The following is a 25,495-nucleotide window of genomic DNA, read 5'->3' as shown; positions in this document are numbered from 1 at the left end:
TGCGACAATTTAAGAAAAAAAATCCATATGAAGATTTTTTTCAATTATTTCTCCATTGTGCGACAAATTAAGAACAAAAAATCCATATGAAGATTTTTTTGTAAATGATTTCTCCATTGTGCGACAAATTAAGAAAAAAAAATTTCATATGAAGATTTTTTTTAATTATTTCTCCATGTGCGACAAGAACAAAAAATTCCATATGAAGATTTTTTTTAATTATTTCTCCATTGTGCAACAAATTAAGAAAAAAAATTCCATGTGAAGATTTTTTTTAATTATTTCTGCATTGTATGACAAATTAAGAAAAAAAAATTCCAAATTGAAGATTTTTTTTTCAATTATTTCTCCATTCTGCGACAAATTAAAAAATACATATTTCCATTCATTTTCCGGTTTGGTCCATAATATGTCATCCATTTCGAAAGTAAATGCGAATGTTTGGAAACGTGAAGAACGACGAATATAATATTTTCTATTCTGCGAACACGGACAAGCACAGACAATGGGAGAATAATTTTTGCTGAGAGGCTGAAATTTTCAGCGCTGATACATATTTACGTTCGCTCTCTCTCTCTACCTAATGCTACCGTTATCCCCCCCGATATTGTCGATTAAATATTAAATAGTCCTCAAGTACGGACGGCTAAAAAAAAGCGTGAAAGAAGTCTCGAGGTTTTCGGAATCTCCCCCCGCTGCGTGGTCTGCCGTTGCCGTAGTAACGCCCGCCTACGTTGTGCGCGCGCAGCGACGTGTCGTCGGTGGAGCTGCTGATGAACAACCACCAGGGCATCAAGGCCGAGATCGACGCGCGCAACGACAGCTTCAGCGCCTGCATCGAGCTGGGGAAAGCCCTCCTGGCCCGGAAGCACTACGCCGCCGCCCAGGTGGGACGTTCTGTACCTCCGATGCAAAAATTGCAAATCAATGAATTCAACGTTGTAATATCAGATCGCCCAAAATGGTCTAAAATCATGTATTATGTCTACAGTCTACTTCAATATTTTCAATGAATTCATTCAATGTTAAATTCATTCAGCTCTAAAATCGGACTACAGTACAACCGCGCTTCTCTCCCACGATCCGTTCCAGAAAGCGGTCCGAGAAGCGAGTTGTTCGAAAACCGAATCGATATTTCCCATTACAATTAATGGAAAAAGAAATAATGCGTTCCAAGCCTTACAAAGTTGGCTTTTTAAAGTATTTGAACTTTTCCTGATAATAAACTGCATAGCAGAAATACATGTATAGTTGAAATTCTTTATATAATAAAAAGATTTCAGAAATATATATTTTATTTTATTGCTTTAAATGTATACTTTAGTCGTAGAGTAAGCTAGGCTGAGAGTGCATTATTTGTTGCGACTCGGCCCACAGCCATGTAAACTTTTTTTTTTAATTAACAAAAGTGTAGAATAACTTTAAACAACAATAATAAGGGGGAAAAAAGCAAAAAAATATATATTAAAAAAAAAAAAAAAAGTAAGCATTAACTGGTAACCCGAGTTAACGAAATCTTTGAAACAAAATAAACAAAAATGGGTTAGAAATGCTTACGAGCTAAGAGCATTATTAAAGTCCACAAGAAAAAAATCGAATCTCTTCGGTCGGTCCCTAAAAATGGACTTGATTCTTCTTCTTCTTTTCCTTTCGGCTTGTCCCGTCAGGGGTCGCCACAGCGTGTCATCTTAGATGAACGCATATTTTGTTTGATCAGACTGAAATATTTGCTTAAAATGAGATGTTTACGTCCCGCCGTTGTCGTTGGGACGCGTGAACGCTCGAAAGTCCGCAGTTGGCCGACTTTGTGTGCGCGTGTGTGCAGATCAAAGAAAAGTTGCTGCAGCTGACGGACAAGCGAAAAGAGATGATTGACAAGTGGGAGGACCGGTGGGAGTGGCTCCGACTGGGTGAGCGCCGGCGTCCGATCGCGGCGTTCCGAACGGGAGATGTTTTGACGCCTGTGTGTACGGCGGCGGCGGCCCGCAGTGCTGGAGGTGCACCAGTTCTCGCGGGACGCGGGCGTGGCCGAGGCCTGGCTCCTGGGCCAGGAGTCGTACTTGTCCAGCCGCGAGATGGGCCAGAGCGTGGACGACGTGGAGAAGCTCATCAAGCGCCACGAGGCCTTCGAGAAGTCCGCCGCCACCTGGGAGGAGCGATTCGCCGCCCTCGAGAGGTTGACCACGGTGAGGCGGAACGCGCACCCTTCGCAAAACCCACAACGGAGACAATCTGATTGCTCAAGTGTTGGCCTCACAGTTCTGAGGACCCGGTTCGAACCCCGCCCCGCCCGTGTGGAGTTTGCGTGTTCTCCCCCTGCCTGCGTGGCTTTTCTCCGGGTGGGCACTCCGGTTTCCCCCCCACATCCCAAAAGCGTGCAAAATTATTTGGAACACTAAATTGCCCGTAGGTGTGATTGTGATTGCGGCTGTTTGTCTCTTATGTGCCACGTGATTGGCTGGCGACCAGTTCAGGGTGTCCCCCGCCTCCTGCCCGTTGACAGCTGGGATAGGCTCCGGCACTCCCCGCGGCCCTCGTGGGGATAAGCGGCAAAGAAAACGGATGGATGGATAGCTCAATATGAAGATTTTTTTTTTATTATTTCTCCATTATGTAACAAATTAGTAAAAAAAAATTCCATAAGATTTTTTTTAATTATTTCTCCAATATGCAACAAATTAGTAAAAAAAAATTCCATAAGATTTTTTTTAATTATTTCTCCATTGTGCGACAAATTAAGAAAAAAATTCCATATGATTTTTTTTAATTATTTATCCATTATGCAACAAATTAGTAAAAAAAAATTCCATACGATTTTTTAAAATTATTTCTCCATTGTGCGACAAATTAAGAAAAAAAATTCCATATAAAGATTTTTTTTAATTATTTCTCCATTATGCAACAAATTAGTAAAAAAAAATTCCATAGGATTTTTTTTAATTATTTCTCCAATGTGCAACAAATTAGTAAAAAAAAAAAAATTCCATATGATTTTTTTTATTATTATTATTTCTTCATTGTGCGACAAATTAAGGAAAAAAAATTCCATATGAAGATTTTTCCACTCGGCTTTGGGTGTACCTGGTATTTTGGGATACTGAAAGTATTACGTGGAGGTGTTTATCGTACGGCGCAAATTGTAGATATCCATCCATCCATTTTCTTAGCCGCTTATCCTCACAAGGGTCGCAGGGGATGCCGGAGCCTATCCCAGCTGTCATTGGGGAGGAGGCGGGGTACACCCTGAACTGGTCGACAGCCAATCACAGGCCACATTCAGTCAGAGCCGCACTCAAAATCACACCTTGGGGCAATTTAGAGTGTCCAATCAATGTTGTTGGGATGTGGGAGGAAAACCGGAGTGCCCACCCGGAGAAAAGCCACGCGGGCACGGGGAGAACGTCGAAACGCCACACAGGCTGGGATTGAACCCGCGACCTCAGAACTGTGAGTATACGATTAGCTTCTCTCTTCACTCCCAATGTCCAAATCAAATCCGGACTGTGAATTTGTTGACATTTTTGGAATCTCGCATCCCACTTTGAACATCTTCATCCCCTTGTTTATTATTGCTCCCCCCGCCCCCCGATTTTGATTCATTTTTTTTTTCCATCTGTTCAATAAATAGCAGTGAGTCTTTTTACATGCCGCACGTCCACCCGGAAGAGTTTCACGTTGCGTCCTAACGTGTGCGCGCGTTGACGCCCTCAGATGGAATTACTGGAAGTGAGAAGAAGGCAAGAGGAAGAAGAGAAGAAGCAGCAGCCGCCGAGCGCCGAGGAGTCGGCCGCCGCCGCCGCCGCCGGGCAAAGGTGAGCCCGAACGCTATTGGCGGGCTTCCCCGTCGGAGGAATATTAAAAATGTCATCCTCAACTCAAGCAAACGGTCATTCAGAAAGAGCGGAAGACGATCCAGTCGGGTCGATGTCGTTGATGCGTCGTCTCCATGTGCGTGATCGTTTTATTCCAAGTTGAATCTTGACGGATTTGGATTGGATGAAAGGTGTTGACTAGTCAGGCTTATTAAAAAGATAAACAATATTTCCTGTTAACACAAAAACAAAACAAAGTCAAGTTGTGATAATCCATATTTGTAGACTGATTTATCTTTTTTTTTTGTTTCCCGACGGGTTTAAATCGTTTTCATTTCCTGCACTTCGCCTTTCAAATTGCATTGTTGGAATTATTTTTTTTTTTTATTTCATCCAATTCATTGATTAATAAAAAAAAAAAGTCATCTACAGATTGATTATTAATATCTTCGCTGGTTGTGGCAATGTTGTTATAACGATGACAATTGTAAATGTGCTCATGGGCGACGTTGACAAACGCTTGTGTTGTTTTTTTTTTGTGCATTTGTGTGTGTTCAGGGACGGCGAGGCGCCGACCCAGAACGGGCTGAGCAGCGAGCTGGACTCGGCCAGGGTTAGTTACCGCTCGCCCGCCTACCAGCAATACTGCAACACCCGAAACCCGCAGATGCGCAGGCACGCGGCGCCGCAGTAACGTTTGGGAATTCTCGATTTGGGCAATCGAGGCCGCCGCAAAAGTGAACGCTTTGAAAAAGTTGACAGCGCAAATGGATTTCAGATCCTAATCGTAGAGATCACGTCAAATACCGTAATTGCCGGCCTACGGAGCGCACCTGGTTGTAAGCCTCACGCAGTACATTTGTAAAGGAAATACCATTTGGTACATGACGTAGGCCACAGCCGTGTAAAAGCCGCAAGTGCCCACATTGAAACACAAGATATTTAAAAAAAGAAATACTGTACACAGAAAATTTAATGCCAGTGCCGCCGTGCTAATGCTAACGCTAGCACCGCCGTGCTAACGCTAGCGCTAACGGGGCCGGTAAAAAAAAAACATCGGTAAAAATCACTGAGACACTCCAGTAACACACTCACGCGGCGCTAAGTGCCCACATTGACGCCCACATTGAAACACAAGATATTTACAAATAAAGACGGTACACAGAGTTTAACGCTAGCGCCCCTGTGCTAACGCTAGCACTAACAAACTAACTCAGTTGGAAAAAAAAACATCAGTAAAAATCATGACACGGCGAAGTGCCCACATTGAAGCCCACACTGAAACAGGAAATATTTACAAATAAAGACGGTACACAGAGTTTAACTCTAGCGCCGCCGTGCTAACGGTAAAGCTGCTACGCTAACGCTAGCGCTGTGCTAACGCTAGTACCGCTGTGCTAACGGTAGCGCTAACAGTGCCAGTTAAAAAAAAATGGTAAAAATCACTAAGAGACAGCAGGCAGCAAGTGCCCACATTGAAACACGAGATATTTACAAATAAAGACGGTACACAGAGTTTAACGCTAGCGCCCCTGCGTTAACGCTAGCACCGCTGTGCTAACGCTAGTGCTAACAGGGCCTGTTAAAAAACAAAAAAAAACGATAAAAATCATTGAGAGACGGCAGTCACACGCTCGCGCAGCGCTAAGTGCCCACATTGAAACACGACATATTTACCAATAAAGACGGTACACAGAGTTTAACGCTAGTGGCGCGCTAACAGGCCTGGTTAAAAAAAAAAAAAAAAAAAAAAATCGCTGAGACACAGCAGTAACACGCTCGCGCAGCCAGACCGGTAAAAGTCACTTCCTCGGCACACATATTCCACCGGTCTCACTCTTACCTTTTCCGCTCGAGTGCCCCCTTACGGCAGCGTCGAAAGCGTGTGAAAAAAGTCGCGTCTCATAGGCCGGAAATTACGGTCGTTCCCTTCCCAATTGATTGCTTGGTGCGAAACGATGCTGGCGTCAAAGTCGAGATGCAGTTGTGCATTTCTTTTGTTTTGTTTTTTGTTTTTGTTTCTTTTGTGCGTGCGCACATGTAGTCGGCGTTGATTCTCTCCCTCCTTTCTTTGTGTTTTCCTTCTTTTCCTCCCGCCCCCACTCCAGGCCGACCCCCCCGCCCTCCTGTCCACCCAGCTCTTAATGTCTTTTCTCCTCCTTTACGTTGTCCTCTACAAACTCATCAACACGTGAGCGCCCCACCGTAGCCGCTTAGCGATCCGCCTTAATGTCACGGAAGACTTTCGAGCGCGAATAAAAATCGAGGACGCGCATTTGAAGTTGCTCGATGTGACGCGGACACCGTCGTCGCCTTCACCCCCCTTTTGTGTGTATTTTTGGTTTGGTTTACTGTTTTAATTTTTGTTGTCGTCTCGTTGCTGTCATCATTCTAAATGTTTTGATTGTCTTTTATTTCTTCACCACCCCCCCCCCGACCCCGCCCCTTGTTGCATGTTGCCACGTCATCTCCACTAACAACCCAAATAAAACTTGTCAAGTGTCCCAACACCAACGTCACCCTCCACTTCATGCTCGTGTCTGTGTGTGTGCGTGCGTGCGTCCGCGTGATGTTTGTGTGTTTGGCGTTTAGCCGTCCGGCCCTTTCCTTTGCCGCTTATCCTCACGAGGGTCGCGGGGAGCGCCGGAGCCTATCCCAGCTGTCATCGGGCAGGAGGCGGTGTACACCCTGAACTGGTTGCCAGCCAGTCGCAGGGCACCTCGGGACAAACAGCCGCACTCACAATCACACCTAGGGGCAATTTAGACGACGCAATTAATCCATCCACCCAGCCGTTTTTTTTTTTTTTGCCGCTTATCCTCACCAGGGTCCCGGGGAGTGCCGGAGCCTATCCCAGCTGTTATCGGGCAGGAGGCGGGGTACACCCTGAACTGGTTGCCAGCCAGTCGGAGGGCACCTCGGGACAAACAGCCGCACTCACAATCACACCTAGGGGCAATTTAGAGTGTCCAATTAATCCATCCACCCAGCTGTTTTCTTTGCCACTTATCCTCACGAGGGTCGCGGGGTGTGCTGGAGCCTATCCCAGCTGTCATTGGGCAGAAGGCAGGGTACACCCTAAACTGGTTCCCAGCCAATCGCAGGGCACCTCGGGACAAACAGCCGCACTCACAATCACACCTCGGGGCAATTTAGACGACGCAATTAATCCATCCACCCAGCCGTTTTTTTTTTTTGCCGCTTATCCTCACCAGGGTCGCGGGGAGTGCCGGAGCCTATCCCAGCTGTTATCGGGCAGGAAGCGGGGTACACCCTGAACTGGTTGCCAGCCAATCGGAGGGCACCTCGGGACAAACAGCCGCACTCACAATCACACCTAGCGGCAATTTAGAGTGTCCAATTAATCCATCCACCCAGCTGTTTTCTTTGCCACTTATCCTCACGAGGGTCGCGGGGTGTGCTGGAGCCTATCCCAGCTGTCGACGGGCAGTAGGCAGGGGAAACCCAGAACTGATCTCCAGCCAACTTTTGAAACTGCACTCCGAGGTGCGTGTACTTTGTTTGCGCACGTACAACATGGGTGTGGCCTGTTTGGATGATGTCAACAACAGCCAGTTTCCTGAGTGAACAATTTTCGATAATCCTCAGACTCGCAGTCCCGGCAATTTAGCGAAAAGCATCATGGGTATCCAGAATTCTTTCCGGTGATGTTTTCAACGACAGGACTCGAGTTGTAGAAAACCAAGCTGAGCGTTGCTCTTTGCTTACATTTTGTTCTTGTGACTCTGGTTCTACGCGTGTGCTTTAGCTATCCGTTGCTAACTGTGGCTCTTTTTCGAAGGGGTCAGGCACCCAGTAAGGTTTGTTTTTCTGCTAAGAACAGGACCTCAACTGATCTGTGAGTCACTGCTGCCAATCATTTAGCCAGTAAAGCGAACCGCTTGTATCAGCGATGCGCAGGTGAGTAGTCGCACGACACTGAATACTTGCGACGAACTGAATCCGCCACGTAGTGAGGGATTGCACTTTATTCACCATCCAAATCGGTTGTTCGTAGGTGTTGCATATCCATGCATCCATTTTCTTAGCCGCTTATCCTCACGAGGGTCGCGGAAGTGCTGGAGCCAATCCCGGCTCTCAAAGGGCAGGAGGCGGGGTATATCCCGAGCTAGTGCCAGCCAATCGCAGGGCTGCATTTGTATATGTCATTTTATTTTCCCAACATGAAGCCTTTTGAAATGAATTGAATTAAATTTCGATATTCATATTTAGACCGATGTCAAAACATTTTGGGAGACAGCCTGTAATTTGTTGCAGTTGAAACAAGTAATTACACAAGTCATTTGTGTAATTACTGTACATATTAGATTGAACTCAACCACATTCATCTCTTGCTATATTTATCTTATTTGCATATGATATTATGATATGATATTCATAATCTGATGTTGTTGACGCTGCTGCGTTGGCGAAGTGCTTCCGTCAGCATTTTGGCTTGAAATCAAAGAGAAAGGAGGCGGGGTCTAAAGCTGTTTGACGGACGCGCCCGTCATCCAATGGGGACGCTTGTTGTAAAGATGCTATTTTAAAATGATTTTAGTGTTGACGCTTATATAGAACAATTTGGATTAAAGTCATATTTTCATTCTACAGCGACAATATGACTTGTCAACATTTCAAATCACATCAAGTATCATGTAAACATTTTTTATCATTTTAACACATTTCATCTTTTGTGTCAACTTCATTATTAATATTGCTTCATTGATGAAAAAAAAAATAATAATAATAATCTCGGTTCGTCCGGCGCTCGCTAGTTAGTCGGACCGGTCAGTCGGTCCGTGCGACTTTTTTCGCCGTTTGGACCTCAGCGTTTCCGGCGAGAACCTCGAGCGGGACGGCCCGCACCCTCCCCCCGTCCCGACCCGGCCCGGCCCGGCCAGAAGCCGAGCGCTTTCCAGTCGCCGTGGTAACCCGCCGAGCCGTGAGCATCTGCTTGGAGTGGGCGTGGCCTTGGCAATCGCACTTTTGTGGGATTGGATCATTTGTGACAATTTCGCTGCCTTCCGCTCGACTTGCATGAACGAGACGCCGCATCAGCTTCTCACGCGTCTCCTTCTTCTTCTTCTTCTTCTTCTTCTCTTCCTCCGCCCCTCGTGTGTGACTAAACCTGGACTTGGCGTAAACTCGGCCAAAACTGGACTAAACCTCGATCAGGAAAAATAAGGGGACTAAAACAGGATTAAACCTGCTCTGGGCTGGGACTAATCCTGGACTAAAGCAATCGAGGACTGCAACTTGTTTTTACAACAACTAAAAACTGATTGAACCAGGATCAAATCTGGTCTGAACAAACATTAAACCAGGCATGATGGAAAATTCAACATGAATTAACACACAATTAAGATTTGGCTAATCCTGGATTAATCCAGTCCATAACCAGGATTGGGCCAGTATTCAACTGGTGTTATACTAGGACCAAACGATCAATAAACCAGGATTAATCTGTTGGTACCCAAACTAAACCAGGATTAAACATTGACTGAAACTGAACCACACAAGAACCAGAACAGGACTGTTAGTGATTCAACCGCGACTCGACCTGGATTAACCAAGTACTTCATCAGAAATAGACCAGGACTAAACCAGGATGAAACATTGACAGAAACTGAATCATACAAGAACCAGAACAGGACTGTTGGTGAATTCAACCACTACTAGACCTGGATTAACCAAGTACTTAATCAGAAATAGACTAGGACTAAACCAGGATTAAACATTGACTGAAACAGAACCATACAAGAACCAGAAGAGGACCGTTCATGGATTCAACTGCTAATAGTCTTGGTTTAACAAAATACTTAATCAGAAATAGACCAGGATTTAATGAGGACTCAATTTGTAAAGACTGGATTTGGACTAGGACAGGGCAGGACAAAATTTTGATCATGTGTGAACAATATTTCAATCTGGATTAAAACATAAAAGGGCGGCACGGTGCTCGACTGGTCAGCACATCCAATTATCAAGCAGAAATGAGGCAGACTAAACCTGGATTAAAGGTACACGCAATTTGGAGTGTACCCGTGCGAAACCAGAACTGGACTAATCCTTGATTAAAGCAGGACGAAACAGGCATTAATCCGGGGGTGAGGACTAGAAACAGACCAGGGTCTAGCAAAATGTAAACCAGAATTAAGCATACACTGGACAAGGACTAGAGTACTGACTGGACTGAACCTTGATTAAACCAGAAGTGACCTCAGATCAAAAGAGGTACTGGCCTAGAATGAAACCAGGATTCAAGCATGGCAAAACTTGGACGAATCTGGTAGTAAAGAATAAATGACGCACGACTAAACCTTGATTTCTGGTAGACTCAAATTGGACCGCACCCGGACCAAAGCAGAACTGGACTTGAAAGAGGGACTAAACGCGGCTTTGTTCCTTGCCGGCGGTCGCTACGACGGCCTCCTGGATCTTTGGTGTCGGCGTTTGGCGAGTCTCGGTGGCGACGCTGTGATTGTGCTGTGCTCTGCATGCTGTCGCTCAGAAGCCAAAAATACAAACCCAACGATTCTAATATTACTCCTAATAATCCAAATCGTCAGATTGATGATGGACGGGGTCAGGCGGGGCCGTGCGATCTGACGGCGCTGCGCTGTTTCCAGGAGGACGGCGGCGTTGCCGAGGTGGCGAACGGCGCGTCGGAGCCCGCCGCCGCGGGGTCGCCCGAGGCGGCCCGCGAGGCCAAAGGCGGCCAGACGGCGGCCACACTGCCCGTCGGCGGCCGGCGGGAGGCGCCCTCCACCGCCTCGCAGATGGAAGGCTTCCTGCACCGCAAGCACGAGTGGGAGGCCCACAACAAGAAAGCGTCCAGCAGGTAACAAATCAAATCCAACGGTGTAATCGCTCATTTCCGTTGAAGAGTTCTGTGAATGCTGGGCGGGCGGGATTAAAGATTATAGAGGGGGTGGGCTGGGGGCGCCCCCTAGTGCTCCGGAGGTGTGACAGCTCGCCGATGTTGTCGCGCCGCCAGGTCGTGGCACCACGTCTTCTGCGTGATCAACCATCAGGAACTGGGCTTCTACAAGGACGCCAAGAGCGCCGCGCAGGGCATCCCGTACCACGGCGAGATCCCCGTCGGGCTCAAGGACGCCGCCTGCGAGGTGGCGCTCGGATACAAGAAGAAGAAGCACGTCTTCAAGCTCAAGTGAGTCCGTCGCTGATGTCGCGTCGCTCCGCTTGCCGTTCGGAACGTGTCTTTGAGTCCACTTTGATTCAGAAGTGTGTCTGATGAAGGCGTCTCGGATTCAATGTGGATTTCGGTGCCTCTTCATTACACCCTAAGAACCATCCGCGGGTGCCGGCCCGGATCTCTGGGGGGCTTTGTTTTAGCATTATGTCCCGTCGCGTAGGCCTCCGAGTCGTCAGACTCCGCCTCATTCCCGTCCGAAGAAACCTGCGAATATTCAACATTATTGACAGCCGCAGGTTCAAATCTGTACGGGAGCCCGCGAGCCGAGCCTTGGCGGCGGCGGAGGCCGTTAGCCGACTTCGTCAGACTCTGCATCATTCCTCTGGGAAGAACCATCCAAATATTCGACATTATTGACAGCCACGGGTTCATATCCGTATGGAGGTATTCCTCCGTCTTCCCGATCAACCGATACCGCTATTCCTTCATCAGACGAGGACGAATCCGAGAAATCAACGCTGGCAATGACTGCGTGGGAACATAACCGAGCACATGACACGTCACATCCGCTCATGTGACTCCCAAAATATTGGCGTTCAAAATTGCCGATATAAACACTCTTAGACGATATCTGATGAAAATCTTTATTTTACAGTTACAGTGACAAATGACACGGCCCGTCTGATACGTTGAGTGGACTTCCCCTTTAAGAGCGCCTTTCGAGTTAACACATTTCTGATTCCACGTGCGTATTATTTAACATTTTATCAGCGTGTGATTGAACAACTTTTCAGTCAACCGCTCTTTGATTTGAAGAACATCCAAGCCAAAATTGTCCAAGTGAACTTGTCTTGGGCGTACGTGGACGCGTCTCGGTCGTAGACGTTTGTTATCGACGGGACGCGTTTTTCAATCGAAAAATGCTTTCTGATTCGACTCATCTTTGGTTCGGCATTTGAGTCAAAACTGAACTTTGTTTGACTGGCTTTAGTGTGTCTCCCTAACATCTGCTCTTTGATCACTTCCAGAGTCACTGACGGCAACGAGTATCTCTTCCAAGCCAAAGATGATGTAAGTAACGAGTAACTAGCAGTGTTTGTAAGGTAGAAGCTAGCTAACAATGTTTGCGACGCCATAGCTGAAGGTGACCTTAACGTCGTTTTTGACGTTTGTTTTTTTGCGGCGCAGGAGGAGATGAACTCGTGGATCTCCACCATCTCGGCGGCCATCCTGGGCGAGAAGGGCGAGGTGACGCCGAGCGGCCACAGCACGCCGGCGCCGGCGGCCCGCGCCCACACCATGCCGGCCTCGGCGAGTCGCTCGACCACCGTGCCGGCCTCGGCGTCGGCCGAGGTGGCGGCGGCGGCTTCGGCGGCGCCGGCCGAGTCCAGCCCCGGCAAGCGCGACAAAGACAAAGAGAAACGCTTCAGTCTGTTCAGCAAGAAGAAATAAACGCTAACAGTCAGCTTGTCTTTTCCCTCCTCCTCTTCTTCCTCTTCCTGTTCCACTTCCTGTCGGTCCCTCTGGTGCTGATTGGCTCGTCCCGGGTTGGCTCGGAGTCGTTAGGGGTCGTCTAGCGAACCCTCTGGATTTGACGCCGCTCGTAGTCGTGACACTTTCAAATATGAACGAGAAATGATAACAATAGCCGCGTTCGTCTCGTGTAACTTTTCTGGACGCCGCTGCAGCTTCCTCCTCTTGCGCTTCTACTTCCTGTTCCTGTTTGTCCTGTTCTAACGCGAGCCACTCCAGCGCGTCCCTTGGAGCCTAAAGTCTTCGTCCACTCTGTGCCTAACAAACGTGCACTCGGGCTCAGAGCTTCAATCCTGCTGCAAATCAGGATTTTTTTCTGTTTTCTGGTCATAGTTTCCTTCGGGTCCAGTCCAGGGTTAGTTCAGTTTATGTCCTGGTTTTAATCCTGATTTGGTTCTTGTCCAGTCCAGTTCCAGGTTTCTTCTAGGTTTGGTCCACTTCCAGTTAAAGACCTGCTGAACTGAAGTGAGACTGAAGACTCATTGTTCAGACCAACTTTATTCTAGGTTTGATCCAGCCTTAGTTTTGGTCCACGTTTAAACCTTTTAAAACCAGGTTTAAGACATAATTTAATTCAGATTTGGTCCTTTGTTTCTACCGGATTTAGTTTAGGTTTGCTTCTGGTTTAGCTGATTTGATGACTCAAACCAGGTTCGGTCCAGGTACAAAACTGTTTCAAGCGGGTTTGTCCAAATTGAATTCAGATTTTTTAATTTTTTTTCTTTTTTTTTTTTACCCAATCCATAATCCACCTTTGGTCCTGATTGAGGCTTGTAGGGTTTAGGTTTTTGAGTGGTCCTGTTCTGACGTGGTTTGGTGGTGATCCTGTTCGGCCGCTGTTGGTCTCGCTTGGCTTTTGAAGCGTATGTACGTAAATTGTGTATAAGAAAAAAATACTATGAGGTATTCGCGATGCTATTAATCTGCTTGCTAAACAGAGACCTTGTCGAGTCCAAGTTTGGTCCAGTATTAATCCGGATTTGGTCCAATCCTGGTTGAATTCTTGTTTAGTCCAAATTGAATCCGGTTTTGACCTTGTTCTGGTTTAATCCTGGTTCAATCCACTTTTTGGTCCATTTCGGAGTCCAGTCCTGGCTCTGTCTAGATGTAATCCTCGTTTAGGGCAGGTTTAGTCAAGGTTTTACTCGAAATTCCTGAAAATGTACAAGTTGTGTATAAAAAAAACAAAAAATACTAACTAAAACTGCCGTATTCTGGGCTCTTACTAACAAATCTGCTCGAGGAGGAGAGAATGTCGACCTCCCTGGCGAGTGCGAACCTTTCCAAAGTTCTTCTGGTCGCGTTTCCAATCACAAAAGTCGCTCGACGCTTCTTGCTTGCCGTTTGTTTTCTCTTCGCTTTTTGTTTTCGTTCTTTTTTTTGTTGTTGTTTGTTTTCCTCTCCTCCAATGAGCCGCTGACTAGAGCGAGTTCCTACTCCGCCTGGCAACAACACAGCCAATGAGAGGCAGCCTGGTTTTGGTTGCGCTTGTTTTCGACACACGACTGACACTGTTTTGTTTTTTTATCTTAAATTTGTTTTGGTTTTTAGCGTGTAGTTCTGGATGTGCACTGTGGTGACTGTAACCATAGTAACCGGCACCGATTGGTCGTTCGTGGCAATGACGCCGCGACGGGGGTTTGTGCGGCTGTGGGTTTAGGGGTCGTGACGGGGTCTTGAGGGGGCCACCGCTAGTTGGATGTGCACCTGTCGACTCCCCCTCTCCCTTCTCCCCCTTTTCTCATCCCACTCTCTCTCTTATCACTCTCTCTCTCTCTCTCTCTCTCTCTGTTACATAAATGCAAAAAGCCATTAAAATGCTTTTAAAACAAACAAAAAAACTCGCGCCGTGTTTTTTTTTTTTTTTTGCTGGTGACCACATGACTTCCTGTCCTTGTGTAATTTGGTGCTGCAACTCAGGATGATTTTAATTTGTGTATCGAATATTTTTCGGTGAATCAGATTTTCATATTTTGTTTCTTTTCCATCCTTTTTAAAAAGAAATATTGTCTAAAAAAAGATTATGAAAATTATCCCCATTTCATGCTGGTGAAATCCTGCCGGTAAAGCGTTGGCCTCACGGTTCTGAGGTCCCCGGTTCAATCCCAAACCCACCTTATTGGAGATTGCATGTTCTCCCCGTGCCTGTGTGGGTTTTCTCTGGGTAGGCACTCCGTTTTCCTCCCACATCCCAAAAACATGCAACAATAATTGGACACTCCAAATTGCGCATAGGTGTGATTGTGAGTGTGACTGTCTCAATGTGCCCTGCGATTGGCTGACGACCAGTTCAGTGTGTGCCCCGCCTCCTGCCCGTTGACAGCTGGGATAGGCTCCAGCGCTCCCCGCCACCCTCGTGAGCATAAGCAGCAAAAGAAAATGGATGGATGAATCCCGAAGTGCACCAAACTTGGTGGCGGAAGGGACGTAATTGTGAAGACAGACGTGCTGGGGGAGCTCGATGGAGTGGTTACCACGGCAACGAAGATGCTTTTGAAATTGGAATCCCTTCTTTATCCTGCAGGGGGAAGGGCGTGGCTTCGCTGTTGCTATGGAAACAGCCTCTCAAAACATCTACGCAGAACATTTGGTTAGGTTTTGTGTCGTTTGTGTCGAGTCTGCGACCCACGAGCAGCGCGTGCGTGCGTGCGTGTGTGCGCCTTGTCTGTCTGCTGTTGACAAGTGCTAGTGACATCACTAGGTCCTATTTTCTGCGGGAGCATGTAAACGGGGATTCGGTTCGAATGAGAGCAACCTGCCAGGTTGGAATTTTAAGAAAAAAGTAGTACTCTAAGAAGAATTCTGTGATTTTTGGTGACGATCAAAAAAATGGAACCCGACAGAAAAAAAAATTCAGGTCAGCATACATGCCTCACAGTTCAGAGGTCCCGGGTTCAAATCCCAGCCTCACCTGATACGTTAATTTAATCCCCTATCTTGCCAATGGTTGTTAGTGTCTATGTGGCCGGTTCGGGGTACAACCCGCCTGAGGGCATGACAGAAAATGGCTCGATAGATGGTTGGTGGTTATTATATTTCCGTCAAGCGAAAGTGAGTCCGCCACCGAGTCGCCAAAAGCTGACCTCGTTGACCTCGAGAAGCTTCCCTTTGTTTGGGAAATAAGAGAGAAATTGTGAAATCAACAACAAATGAAAAGATTTCTTTTACGATTTCATGACAACTCAGCTACTTCACCGCGTAAACTAGCTCGTGTTTATGTCACTTATTATCTATGCAAATTAATTACGCTGACCTTGGCCTTTCATAGCTGCCATCCACCCCCCTAAAAAAAATAGACAGGCTCGGGCATGGTGGGCATTGTAGTTAATGTCAAGGCTGCTACTTGACCGTGGTCAGCAGAAAGGGGCCCTAAGTGTAACTACATTTCCCACAATGCACCAAGCACAACTACATTTACGTTAACTCGGGTCTCGTTTATTTAAAATTGAAACGACTTACGTGTATCTCATTCTAAACGTGTACAAGAAGTCACATTGTGGTTTTTTTTAAATTTTCATTTAAAAAAAAGGGGGGGTCACTCACGTGACGCACGGAAGTAGGCCGGGACCGGAAACAAAGACAAAAGATCACAAGCAAGACACAAGTATCACTCCGATGCCATTTTGTGTGCTATATTTTATCGTTTGGAGAGGCCGCAAGTCAACGTAAGTCAAGTATGTTGCGTATCGATGCTTTTTTTTTTTTTTTTAAATCGCTATTTAAATCTTACATTTGTTGGTGTCTGTTGGTTGCATTTTCACGAAAGGTATTCAGCGAGCTCTCGCGTTTCGCTGCCTAATATACGATCTCGGTGGTGGCTGGGGAGCACGAGCAGCTAGCCGCGAGCAGCTCGCTAGTCGGCGGCGGGTTATGAAACCTCCAGAAAGTTCCAATATGAGCTCCCTGGTGCAGAGGATCGCCCGGCAGGCCCTGGTCACCTTCCGCCAGCCGCCTCACTCGTTCCCCGAGGAGCACAGCCGGCTGCTGAGCCTGCTCAGCCAGGTGCGTGCCGCCGACCTGCAACTCGCCCCGCCCGGCTCGCCCCCTCCCCGCGGCGCCCCCCCGGTCACCTACATGCACATCTGCGAGACGGACCACTTCAGCATGGGCGTGTTCCTCCTGAAAAGCGGCGCCTGCATCCCCCTGCACGACCACCCGGGCATGCACGGCTTGCTCAAGGTGGTGTACGGGAAGCTCCGGGTCAGCTGCTTCGACGGGATGGACAGACGCCCGAATCCGGGACCCCCCCGCCGCCCCGGGCCTCAAGTGGGCGCCATGCGGCGCTCAGTGCTGCGATCCAGCGCAGAGTACACAGACGACAGCCAGCCGTGCGTGCTGGCGCCCGACCGGGACAACCTGCACCAGATCGACGCCGCGGACGGGCCCGCCGCCTTCGTGGACATCCTGGCGCCGCCCTACGACCCGGACGACGGACGGGACTGTCACTACTTCCGAGTCCTGCAGGGGGCCGATCTCAGGGAGCCCCACGAACGGGAGGTCTGGCTCATGGAGATCGCCCAGCCCTTGTCCTTCTGGTGCGGGACGGAACCCTACCCGGGCCCCGAGGTTCAACTCTGAGGTGACCGGCGAGTCCCCCGGACCGGACGGTTCACTCTTGCTAAGTCGAAGGACATTGTGATTTTTCTGTGAGCGATTGCTGTACATTTTTTTTTTTTTTTTAACTCCCACGGCTGAGTTACATATTTGACATGCAGAGGTGGAAAAAAATGTCCCAAAATTTTTTTTACATCATCTAATACAGCCAAGGAACGCCTCGGTTGACCTTTGTCCAACGGGGGAAAACTGTCGAACACGCAAATGCAAAATATAAACACTGTTAGTGTTGAGCGGGTGAGGCCTCATCGGGTGTATGGCACGTTTCAAACTGTGTTGCTGTATCGCTTTAATAGCGACATCTGGTGGATTTAACAAGTCGCTGCAGGTGACTTCAATAAAGTCTGGAAACGGACTTTTCCAAGGTTCATGCGCCACGTTTGATTTGGAAACATCAGCTGGTTGCACTGTTTGCAAAGCGATACGTCACGTGTAAAGTGTAAAATGATATAATACTCTGTTGAAAGGTCACATTTTTGACAACAAACCCGAGTTTTCCAAAAGGAATTCTGTTTTGCATTCACAAACGTTCCATCCGTACCTGAAGAAGGAAAAAGTCACGCAAAGACCAAAGGCAAGTATAGTGATAATAGCAAAGCCGTTTTATTTATATTTCATACGCAAGTTAACGTGCTTTACATTATTAAAAAGCATTGAAAAACACAAAACTGCTTATAAATGTGTAAAACGGGGGGAGAAAAAATAAAAGTACAAGTAAAAGAGTCTACGGTCCGAGAAATGCCATTTTAAAATGCAAACAAGCCAAAAAAGCATAAGCGGAAAGAAGTTTTTAAACTGGATTTCAAAATATTCCCACTTGTGGCGGACATCACTCGTGTTGGTGTGCAGCTAAATTCTGCGTCACCATCATTGCTTTGGACTCCGCGTTCAACTATTTGACCGGGGTCTGTCCGTCTCAGAACCCGACCGGCTTCATATTCCATTTCTTTCATGTATTCAGGACTTAAACCATTTAGTGTTTTTACTGACCCATGAGCAGAACTTTAAAATGTATTCTAAAGCTTACTGGAAGCCATTGTAAAGACGAGAGAATTGCAGTGAGATGCGCTGACCTCTTTGTTTGGGTCGGAACCGCAGTTGCAGCCTTGTGTATGAGCTGCAGCTCTGTCAGAAGACCGTTACAATCGTCAAGTCGACTTGACATAAAAGCATGCAGGCCTTCGCTCTGGATATGTTCTTCGGATGGCCGAAGACAGTTTTCGTAATTGATTTGGGAGTCGGATCGGAATCTATCACTGCACCAAGGTTTAGGACAATATGCGGCTCATTTTCATATAGTTTCAACAAGGGAAAAGAAAAAAAATGTATCAGAAGTTTTTTTTTTTTTTTTCTTGATTTTGCAAACCACAAATTAATTCATCTACTCGTCAATTTTCACAGCTCTTTCCATCACGCTCGAGCCGCGTGAAACGAAGTTGCGAGCATGTGTAACTGCATTTCTGAATATTAAGTCCAAGTTCAGTTGCAGATATGTCAAGCTGGAGTGACCGATGTGTACAACTGCGTTCCAGACGCGCGTCATTCCCTCGCCCGAATTGCGGATGTGTGCGATGATCGAGCCCCAGCTGCCGAGATCTCCAAAAGTGAGTTTCTCGTCTCTCTCGTGTTTCAACTAAACGGAATTGCAATACGGATACTTGAATACTCCAGAATGTCATTACTTAGAGCTGCAACAATTAGCGTAATTTCCCGCCTGTAAACCGTGACTTTTTTCACACACTTTCAACCTTGCGGTTTATGCGGTGATGAGGCTAATTTTTTTCTAACGGCCGCAAGGGGGCACTCGAGCGGAAAAGGTAAGAGTGAGACCGGTGGAGTATATGTGCCGAGGAAGTGACTTTTACCGGTTTGGCCCCGTTAGCGTTGAGCTAGTGCGTTACTGCCGTGTCTCAGTGATTTTTACCGGTATTTTTTTATTTATTTTTATTAACCGGTCCTGTTAGCGCGGTGCTAGCGTTAATCCTGCGCAAGCGTCAGCGTCAGCCCGGCGTTATTGTTACCCCGGTGCTTGTTTTAGTGCGGCGCCAGCATTTGCGTTTCTTTGTAAATATCTCATGTTTCAATGCGAGGGTTAGTGGGGCACTAGCGTTAGTATCGTGCTAGCGTTTGCATTAGCGTGGAGGCACTAGCGTTAAATTCTGTGTACTCTCTTTGTATCTATCTCGTGTTTCAACGCTAGTGTTAGTGTCAGTCCGACGTTAGTCTTTGCCCAGCACTAGCGCGGCGTTAGCATTAGCCCGGCGGTGCTAGTGTTAAGCTCTGTGTACCGTCTTTGTAAATACTGTATCTCGTGTTTGAATGTGGGTTTCAATGTGGGCACTTGCGGCTTTTGCACAGCTGCGGCGTACGTATGTACCAAATGGTATTTCCTTTGCATAATTGTACCGGGTGAGGCTAATAACCAGGTGGGACCTGTAGGCCGGGAATGACGATAAACGACACCTAAGCTATTGTCAAAGGAATCCCCGACAATTTTCACCATATTTTAAACACCTTACAAATACAAAACAATGATTCAAGTCTCAAGTTTCAGCCCCGGTAAATTCAAGTAGTCAGAAAGTCGTCGCGGATTACGCCCACGGTGCGAAAGCTGGCTTTGGAACGCAAGGAAGGTCGTCGGGTCAGGGGGCGGGACCTTTGCCGCGCAGGTGTATCTTGAAGTGGCGCCGCCTCTCGTCGCTGCGGGCGAATCTCCGACCGCAGGTTTCGCAGGAGAAGGGCTTCTCGCCGGTGTGCGTGCGCACGTGCGTGGTCAGGTGGTCGCTGCGGCCGAAGGCGCGCAAGCAGATGCGGCACTGGAAGGGCTTGTGGCCCGTGTGGATGCGCAGGTGGCGGCTCAGCTCGTCCGAGCGCGAGAAGCGCCGGTCGCAGCCCTCGGCCGGGCAGGCGTAGGGTCGCTGGTGCACGGGCGTCTTGCCGGGCCGGCACGGGTACTTGCGGGGCCGCGGGATGGGTCTGCGGGAGTAAGCGTGGAAAAAGCTCACTTGTCGCATCGCAGTCCCAAATTCGTTTGATTGATGGATTCAAACCCTCCCGGCCTCCCCTCCAAATGATTTTGGCACAAGGACATTTGAGCCCTCCAAAATGTCGTACTTTATCAAAAGGTGGAGTAACAACCACGGATTTCGGCATGGGGGAATCCGTACCGGCCTTATTTGAAGGTCTCGAGTGCTTGCCAAGGTTGTAAATGGCAGCAGCAGAAACTGGAGGCAGAAGCGTCCGGCGTGCAGTCAGTTGGTCCTCCTCGCCAGTAAGTGGCGCTACACTGCCGACCGCCGCAACACAGTTCGCCGTCATTGGGTTTGATGAAATTTTATGGATTAAAAGTATGAGCCAGTATCGTAACGCTGAACTAAAAAATTGTTGCAGGCGCAAACAAGAAGAGATTACTACTACTACTACTACTACTCAGTAAGTTGCTGTTCTTTTTTTCATAGAGGATAAATAATACATGCCAATGAGTATTGTAATATTACCCGTCTACACCGTTGCTGCACCATTTGTGTTAAAAAAAAATAGGCTGTTTATTGGGTTTGTAAAACCAAAGCTATCAATGCTTAGCATGTCAATGGCATTTTTATATATTAGCATCAAGCTAACGGGCTGTTCTCAAGTTTGTTTTGAGTCCACAACCTGTCACTCTTTGTTCAGTTTTAGAGTAAACCTCAACTGGGAGTGGCCAAAATTGGTTGAAATCTCATTTTTGATGAATTATTCACTAGCAGAGAATCAGACCTTGTGGAGAGCCAAAGAGCTGCCTCAAGAAAGGTCCCGCTAGCTTAGTGCTAACGTTAATTAGCATCTGTGTTGCGGCGCTACAAGTAACGTACGCAAACGGTCCGGCATGAGCGTGTTGGCAGACAATTTACTGTAATAGCCTTCATAGTCGTACGCTCTTGATCCTCTGCGTAGAACATTAGCGCTTCAACGATGAGCTTGGACAAGACTAAATACTTTATGAATCCAAGTGTAGCTGTACCATTTTCTAAAGACTTGTCTTACCTGAGCGGGAGGTTCTGATGGGCCGGGAAGCCGGCAGCGAGCGGGCCCTCGGCAGCTCCGGAAGGCAGCGGCGGCGGCGGTGGGCCTAGGGTGAAATTCCGAATGGTATTGAGAGGGGTGAGCGGGGGGGCCGTGCGGAGCGAGTCCAAACCGTACGCCGACACCGACTTGCGCTCAGGGAAGGGGGCCTGAGGTAGGTACAGACCCCCCGCCGCCCCGTAGTCGGGCACGAGTGGAGGTTTGGGCGCAGAGTTGTACGAAGGGGCCGCGTGATAGGATGCCACGCCGCAGGGGGGCGTGGCAAGATACCCCCCGTTGTTGCCCGGGTCCTGGTGGTACACGTCGACGCCGCACGGGTACGAGGGCGGGGCCGGGTGGAGGTGCGCGTGCGCGTACACGTGGCCCGCGTCGGGCTGGCCGTGCGCCATGGCGCCGTCACCCCGCGGACGACCTTTGTCCACGCCGAACGGCGCGGGGGCCACACGTGCACTCGCCGCGTAGTCCGCCGGTTGGCGCTCACCTGGACGCACGACAGACAGACAGACGGATGGGTGAGGGCAACGTTGCCGATCGTACATCATAACCCAAACGTCAAAAAGAGGAAATATTTCATTCAAACAATTGGAGAGAGGGTAGTATACAATAAATATGGGTCCTTTACATATAACGCTAACTGGAAAGATCCCGATAAAAATTTTGAGTTGCGGATACAAGTGCATAAACGAGTCCGACAACTCAAAGCCATCGCGCTCTTGTCTTGATACATTCGCGGCAACGCCGCTGGCACTTCAGCTCACAGATCCCTCTGGTGGACTGGAACACGTGACACGTTTGGACCGGAAGCCAAAAAAAAGGAACTCGTGGATGCGTTTGTGTTGGTTTTTGGGGAAAAGTTAAATTCAGCACATGGAGAAAAATCCAATAGATCAAAAAATGTCATCAAGCCCCTAAAACTTCATTTGGGGCAGCCATATTACCAGTCTTGAAGTCTTCGTCGAGAAGGCAAAACTTTCCGAGGGTGATCCAGACGAGGTCTGAAGAAATTTGCAACAGATTCCAAAAAAGTGACGCTTGGTTATCCCTGACGTTGTCTTCTAAATACGGACACCCCGACCTCGCCTCTCTCGCGAGCGCCGAAAAACCCGCTCAAATGGCGCGTCGGCCAACCTTACGCGCGGCGACCAATGGCGAAGACCGGCTGTCGTCCCATCTGATTGTTTCACGAAAAAGAAACCTTCATTTGCTTGAGGCTTCCAAACTAATTAGCTCATTAAGTGCCAGGTGGAGGTGGAACTGCATCAGGGTTCCACGCCGAGCCCCTTCTTGTTTGCGGTAGTAATGGATAGCCTGACAGACGAGGTTAGACTGGTCCATGATGTTCGCAGATGATGTGAAAGCAGGGAACAGGCGGAGGAACAGTTAGAAAGACGGAGGTACGCACTGGAAAGGGGAGGAATGAATATTAGCCGAAGTAAAACAGGATATATGTGCGTGAATGAGAGGGGCGGAGGAGGAAGAGTAAAGCTCCAGGGAGAAGAGATGGCGAGGGTGGACAACTTCAAATACTCGGGGTCAACAATACGGAGCAATGGAGAGTGTGGTAAGGAAGTGAAGAAACTGGTCCAAGCGGGGTGGAACTGTTGGCGGAAGGTGTCTGGTGTGTTATGTGACAGAAGAGTCTCCGCTAGGATGAAGGGCAAAGTCTATAAACCAGTGGTGAGGCCGGCCATGATGTACGGATTAGAGACGGCGGCACTGAAGAAACAACAGGAAGCAGAACTGGGAGGTGGCAGAAATGAAGATGTTGAGGTTCTCGCTCGGAGTGAGCAGCTTGGATAGGATTAGAAATGAGCTCATTAGAGGGACAGCCAAAGCTGGATGTTTTGGAGACGAGGTACGAGAGAGCAGACTTCGATGGTTTGGACATGTCCACAGGCGAGAGAGGGAGGAAATTGGTAGGAGGACGGTAAGGATGGAGCTACCAGGGAAGAGAGCGAGCGGAAGACCAAAGAAAAGGTTGATGGATGTTGTGAGGGAGGACATGAGGACAGCGGGTGTTCGTGAGGAGGATGCGCGTGATAGGCTCAGATGGAAAAAGAGGACACGCTGTGGCGACCCCTAACGGGACAAGCCGAAAGAAGAAGAAGAAGAAGTGCTTGCCATTTTCGAGCATTTTGACTGATATTTCAAGAGTTGCACGATATTGCGTTCTGTACCAGAAGCGCTGGACCTAGCTAAGCAAGTGTCAATGCGCATGGAGGTGAATACTCGTCGGGCCTTACAGACGACCAGAGCGGCCTGAATTTACTGCTCTTGTCCACACTTTGACCCCCTCCGAGTCGTAGAAGGTTCCCGAAGTCCGTTAGAAGTGCCGGACGAGCCCGGCCTGCGCTCGCAGCCTTTTCAACGCCCACACCTCCAAAAATGTTGCCGGCCATTGTGGCTGCGTGGCGCGCCGCCCACCCGCTGCCAGATGGGGGCTCGATCAGGGATGCGCACACGAGCTCAAAGCCTCCCACGCACGGAGCAGAACTCCATGGGGACGATGCCCCGCTTGGACCCTTCGCCCACGCTCCTCCAGGGCAGGGGGTCGGGGGGGGGCTTCGTTTTGTGTTTGGCGGCCGGAGCGTCAGCCGGGGGTCCGGCGGCTCGGCCGACTGCGGCACGCCGATTAATCATCTGTCACGGGCGCTTTTGGTGAATACGGATCTTTGTGTGGGACCGAGCCAGCTCGGAGAACCCGGCCCGGCCTTCCACCGATCACGCTCACCTTGCGCCACCTGAGCCCGGCGGGGAAGGGAGTGGGGCGGGGGGGGGGGGCGATCGGCAAGGCCTTCGGCATCGCTCTAAACGCCATCACGAGCAGTTCCGTGAGCATATTTCAAAGTTATTGCGTGAATTTGTACTGCTTTCTTCCCGACGAGCGGTCGCGTCTGTTTGGTCGCATGTCACGTGACCGCGCTGGAGCTTAGATTTTCCCGTCCAATCAGATTTCAGCCTCAGTGGGTTTCCATGTCAATGTAATCTGCCCCAGCGGCCTCACAATCAGTCCTGTGGAACGAAACGTAAACTTTGCGACTGACGACGATCGGAATCGTCAAGTAATACTGTTGAAATTTTTTGTTCGGTGGGGTGGGGTGGGGGGAGCACTTCATGTACATCCTTTAATTCAAAGACACGACATTATTTCAAACTGACATTCCGGAAAAAGCCAAAAGAAAAAATTGATTCTGATTCTATTACTGATTTTGTCAAATCGGCAAAAATGTCACTCGTTTTCCAAAGTAAAAGCAGCTTCCTTGTTTGTTTTTCTGAATTTTAATGAGATTTTTTTTTTTTGTAAAATTGGATCAACTAAATGTTGCTCAGCAGCACCGAATATTCCGGGTGGTCTCAACTCAATGAAAAATGCCCCGTACTGTACATTAATTATCACAATTGTCATGTTTCCCATCCACTTTGGTGCGCTTGACCCCCCCGCCCCCACATTTGTCTTCATTTGTTTGCGATTTTATTCAACATTTTACATGTCAATAATCATGTCATTTAACACAAATGGTTAAAATGTAAACACAAATTTCAATAATGTTTCATTTGTTTCCATGGATGGATTGAATTAAAATTCATGACTTTTTTTTTTTTTTTTTGTCAGTAATACAATAATGAAAGGGGCACTGAATACATTTGATTCAGTTTTTTCAGGGGGATGGTGGGGGGGGGGTACGCTTGAGCCAGCATTTTAAATATGAATTTCAACAACATTTGTCACAATTGAAGTGGAATGTGCTGATAAAAATGTTCTCTTTGGTTCAATTTATGAACCAAAAAGGGGACAGGTCACTGACGTCAAGTTTGTTGGCAGGGATGATTTTTGGATTTCTGCTTGCCAAAACATGCCAACGAAGTCCTTCGTGGGAACTGAAATCCATCTCGATCGATCACATTCGGACTTGGATCTGGATCTCGGATTCACTTTGGTCTCCTCGTTGCAAATTGAGCAGAAGGTAAAAACACGGCAGTCGGCTGCAAATTGTCGGCACGAATGGAGTTCGGCGGCTTCGTGTCGACAAAAGGGGGATCCGGTGGCGTTTTTCATTTGGATCCGCCACAGATCGGACCCGCACTTTGGATCTACACCAAGATCAGCACGACCGCGAAAAGGCGCCATCTAAAACTTCCCGTCGAACGTCTGCGTCGAGCTTAAGACTGACACGAAAATTTCCAACTCACGTGACCGGCGCTCCTCTTGTCTCGTCTTGTCCTTGTTCCGGTCGGGTCGTCCCGATTCTGCGCCAGGGAAAAGCCCGAAGAGAGCGCCGTCGAGGTCCGGCCCGGGAAGACGAAGGAGGCTGAG

General features: G+C 48.2%; 3 protein-coding genes across 9 annotated transcripts in view; 2 read left to right on the top strand and 1 right to left on the bottom strand.

The window, feature by feature from the left end:
* sptbn1 (spectrin, beta, non-erythrocytic 1) overlaps nucleotides 1-14,335 on the top strand; it is an 82,027-nt gene extending 67,692 nt beyond the window's left edge. For 4 of the 5 annotated variants that reach the window (XM_061838002.1, XM_061838004.1, XM_061838006.1 and 1 more), the window contains 9 exons: nucleotides 749-887; nucleotides 1,826-1,910; nucleotides 1,990-2,186; nucleotides 3,712-3,812; nucleotides 4,371-4,425; nucleotides 10,445-10,656; nucleotides 10,813-10,986; nucleotides 12,000-12,042; nucleotides 12,160-14,335. In XM_061838002.1, the coding sequence (XP_061693986.1) occupies nucleotides 749-887; nucleotides 1,826-1,910; nucleotides 1,990-2,186; nucleotides 3,712-3,812; nucleotides 4,371-4,425; nucleotides 10,445-10,656; nucleotides 10,813-10,986; nucleotides 12,000-12,042; nucleotides 12,160-12,423 (1,270 nt within the window). In that variant the 3' untranslated portion in view covers nucleotides 12,424-14,335. Of the gene's footprint in view, nucleotides 1-748; nucleotides 888-1,825; nucleotides 1,911-1,989; nucleotides 2,187-3,711; nucleotides 3,813-4,370; nucleotides 4,426-5,920; nucleotides 6,254-10,444; nucleotides 10,657-10,812; nucleotides 10,987-11,999; nucleotides 12,043-12,159 lie in introns of those variants that run through there. The other variant, XM_061838005.1, reaches the window with a different exon arrangement.
* A 1,684-nt stretch (nucleotides 14,336-16,019) lies between these two features.
* On the top strand, nucleotides 16,020-17,483 carry adob (2-aminoethanethiol (cysteamine) dioxygenase b). 2 transcript variants are annotated; one of them, XM_061837006.1, is made up of 2 exons: nucleotides 16,020-16,169; nucleotides 16,271-17,483. In XM_061837006.1, exon 2 carries the CDS (start codon nucleotides 16,375-16,377, stop codon nucleotides 17,080-17,082), a length of 708 nt encoding a protein of 235 aa, XP_061692990.1. In that variant the 5' UTR covers nucleotides 16,020-16,169; nucleotides 16,271-16,374; the 3' UTR covers nucleotides 17,083-17,483. The 2 variants fall into 2 exon arrangements, with proteins under 2 accessions (XP_061692990.1, XP_061692991.1); XM_061837007.1 differs by having other exon boundaries at nucleotides 16,053-16,178.
* Nucleotides 17,484-18,606: 1,123 nt separating this feature from the next.
* On the bottom strand, nucleotides 18,607-25,495 carry egr2a (early growth response 2a). Of its 2 annotated transcripts, XM_061837005.1 has the most exons (3): nucleotides 25,372-25,495; nucleotides 21,142-21,661; nucleotides 18,607-20,094 (listed from the first exon to the last, which is right to left on the bottom strand). In XM_061837005.1, exons 2-3 carry the CDS (start codon nucleotides 21,567-21,569, stop codon nucleotides 19,761-19,763), a joined length of 762 nt encoding a protein of 253 aa, XP_061692989.1. In that variant the 5' UTR covers nucleotides 21,570-21,661; nucleotides 25,372-25,495; the 3' UTR covers nucleotides 18,607-19,760. The 2 variants fall into 2 exon arrangements, with proteins under 2 accessions (XP_061692989.1, XP_061692988.1); XM_061837004.1 differs by lacking the exon at nucleotides 25,372-25,495 and having other exon boundaries at nucleotides 21,142-23,737.

Source organism: Syngnathoides biaculeatus, chromosome 12 (genome assembly GCF_019802595.1).
Source record: "Syngnathoides biaculeatus isolate LvHL_M chromosome 12, ASM1980259v1, whole genome shotgun sequence".
Classification (NCBI taxonomy): Eukaryota; Metazoa; Chordata; class Actinopteri; order Syngnathiformes; family Syngnathidae; genus Syngnathoides; species Syngnathoides biaculeatus.
The sequence above is the reverse complement of the archived record's forward strand: the minus strand, read 5'-3'. Positions and strand labels throughout refer to the sequence as shown.

Excerpts from the sequence above, each read along its gene's own strand:
- adob (XM_061837006.1), top strand. The coding sequence starts at position 16,375 with ATGAAACCTCCAGAAAGTTCCAATATGAGCTCCCTGGTGCAGAGGATC.
- egr2a (XM_061837004.1), bottom strand. The coding sequence starts at position 21,860 with ATGCACTTGTATCCGCAACTCAAAATTTTTATCGGGATCTTTCCAGTT. Across the intron at positions 20,095-21,141 it reads CATCAGAACCTCCCGCTCAG|ACCCATCCCGCGGCCCCGCA; the intron begins GTAAGACAAGTC and ends TTACTCCCGCAG.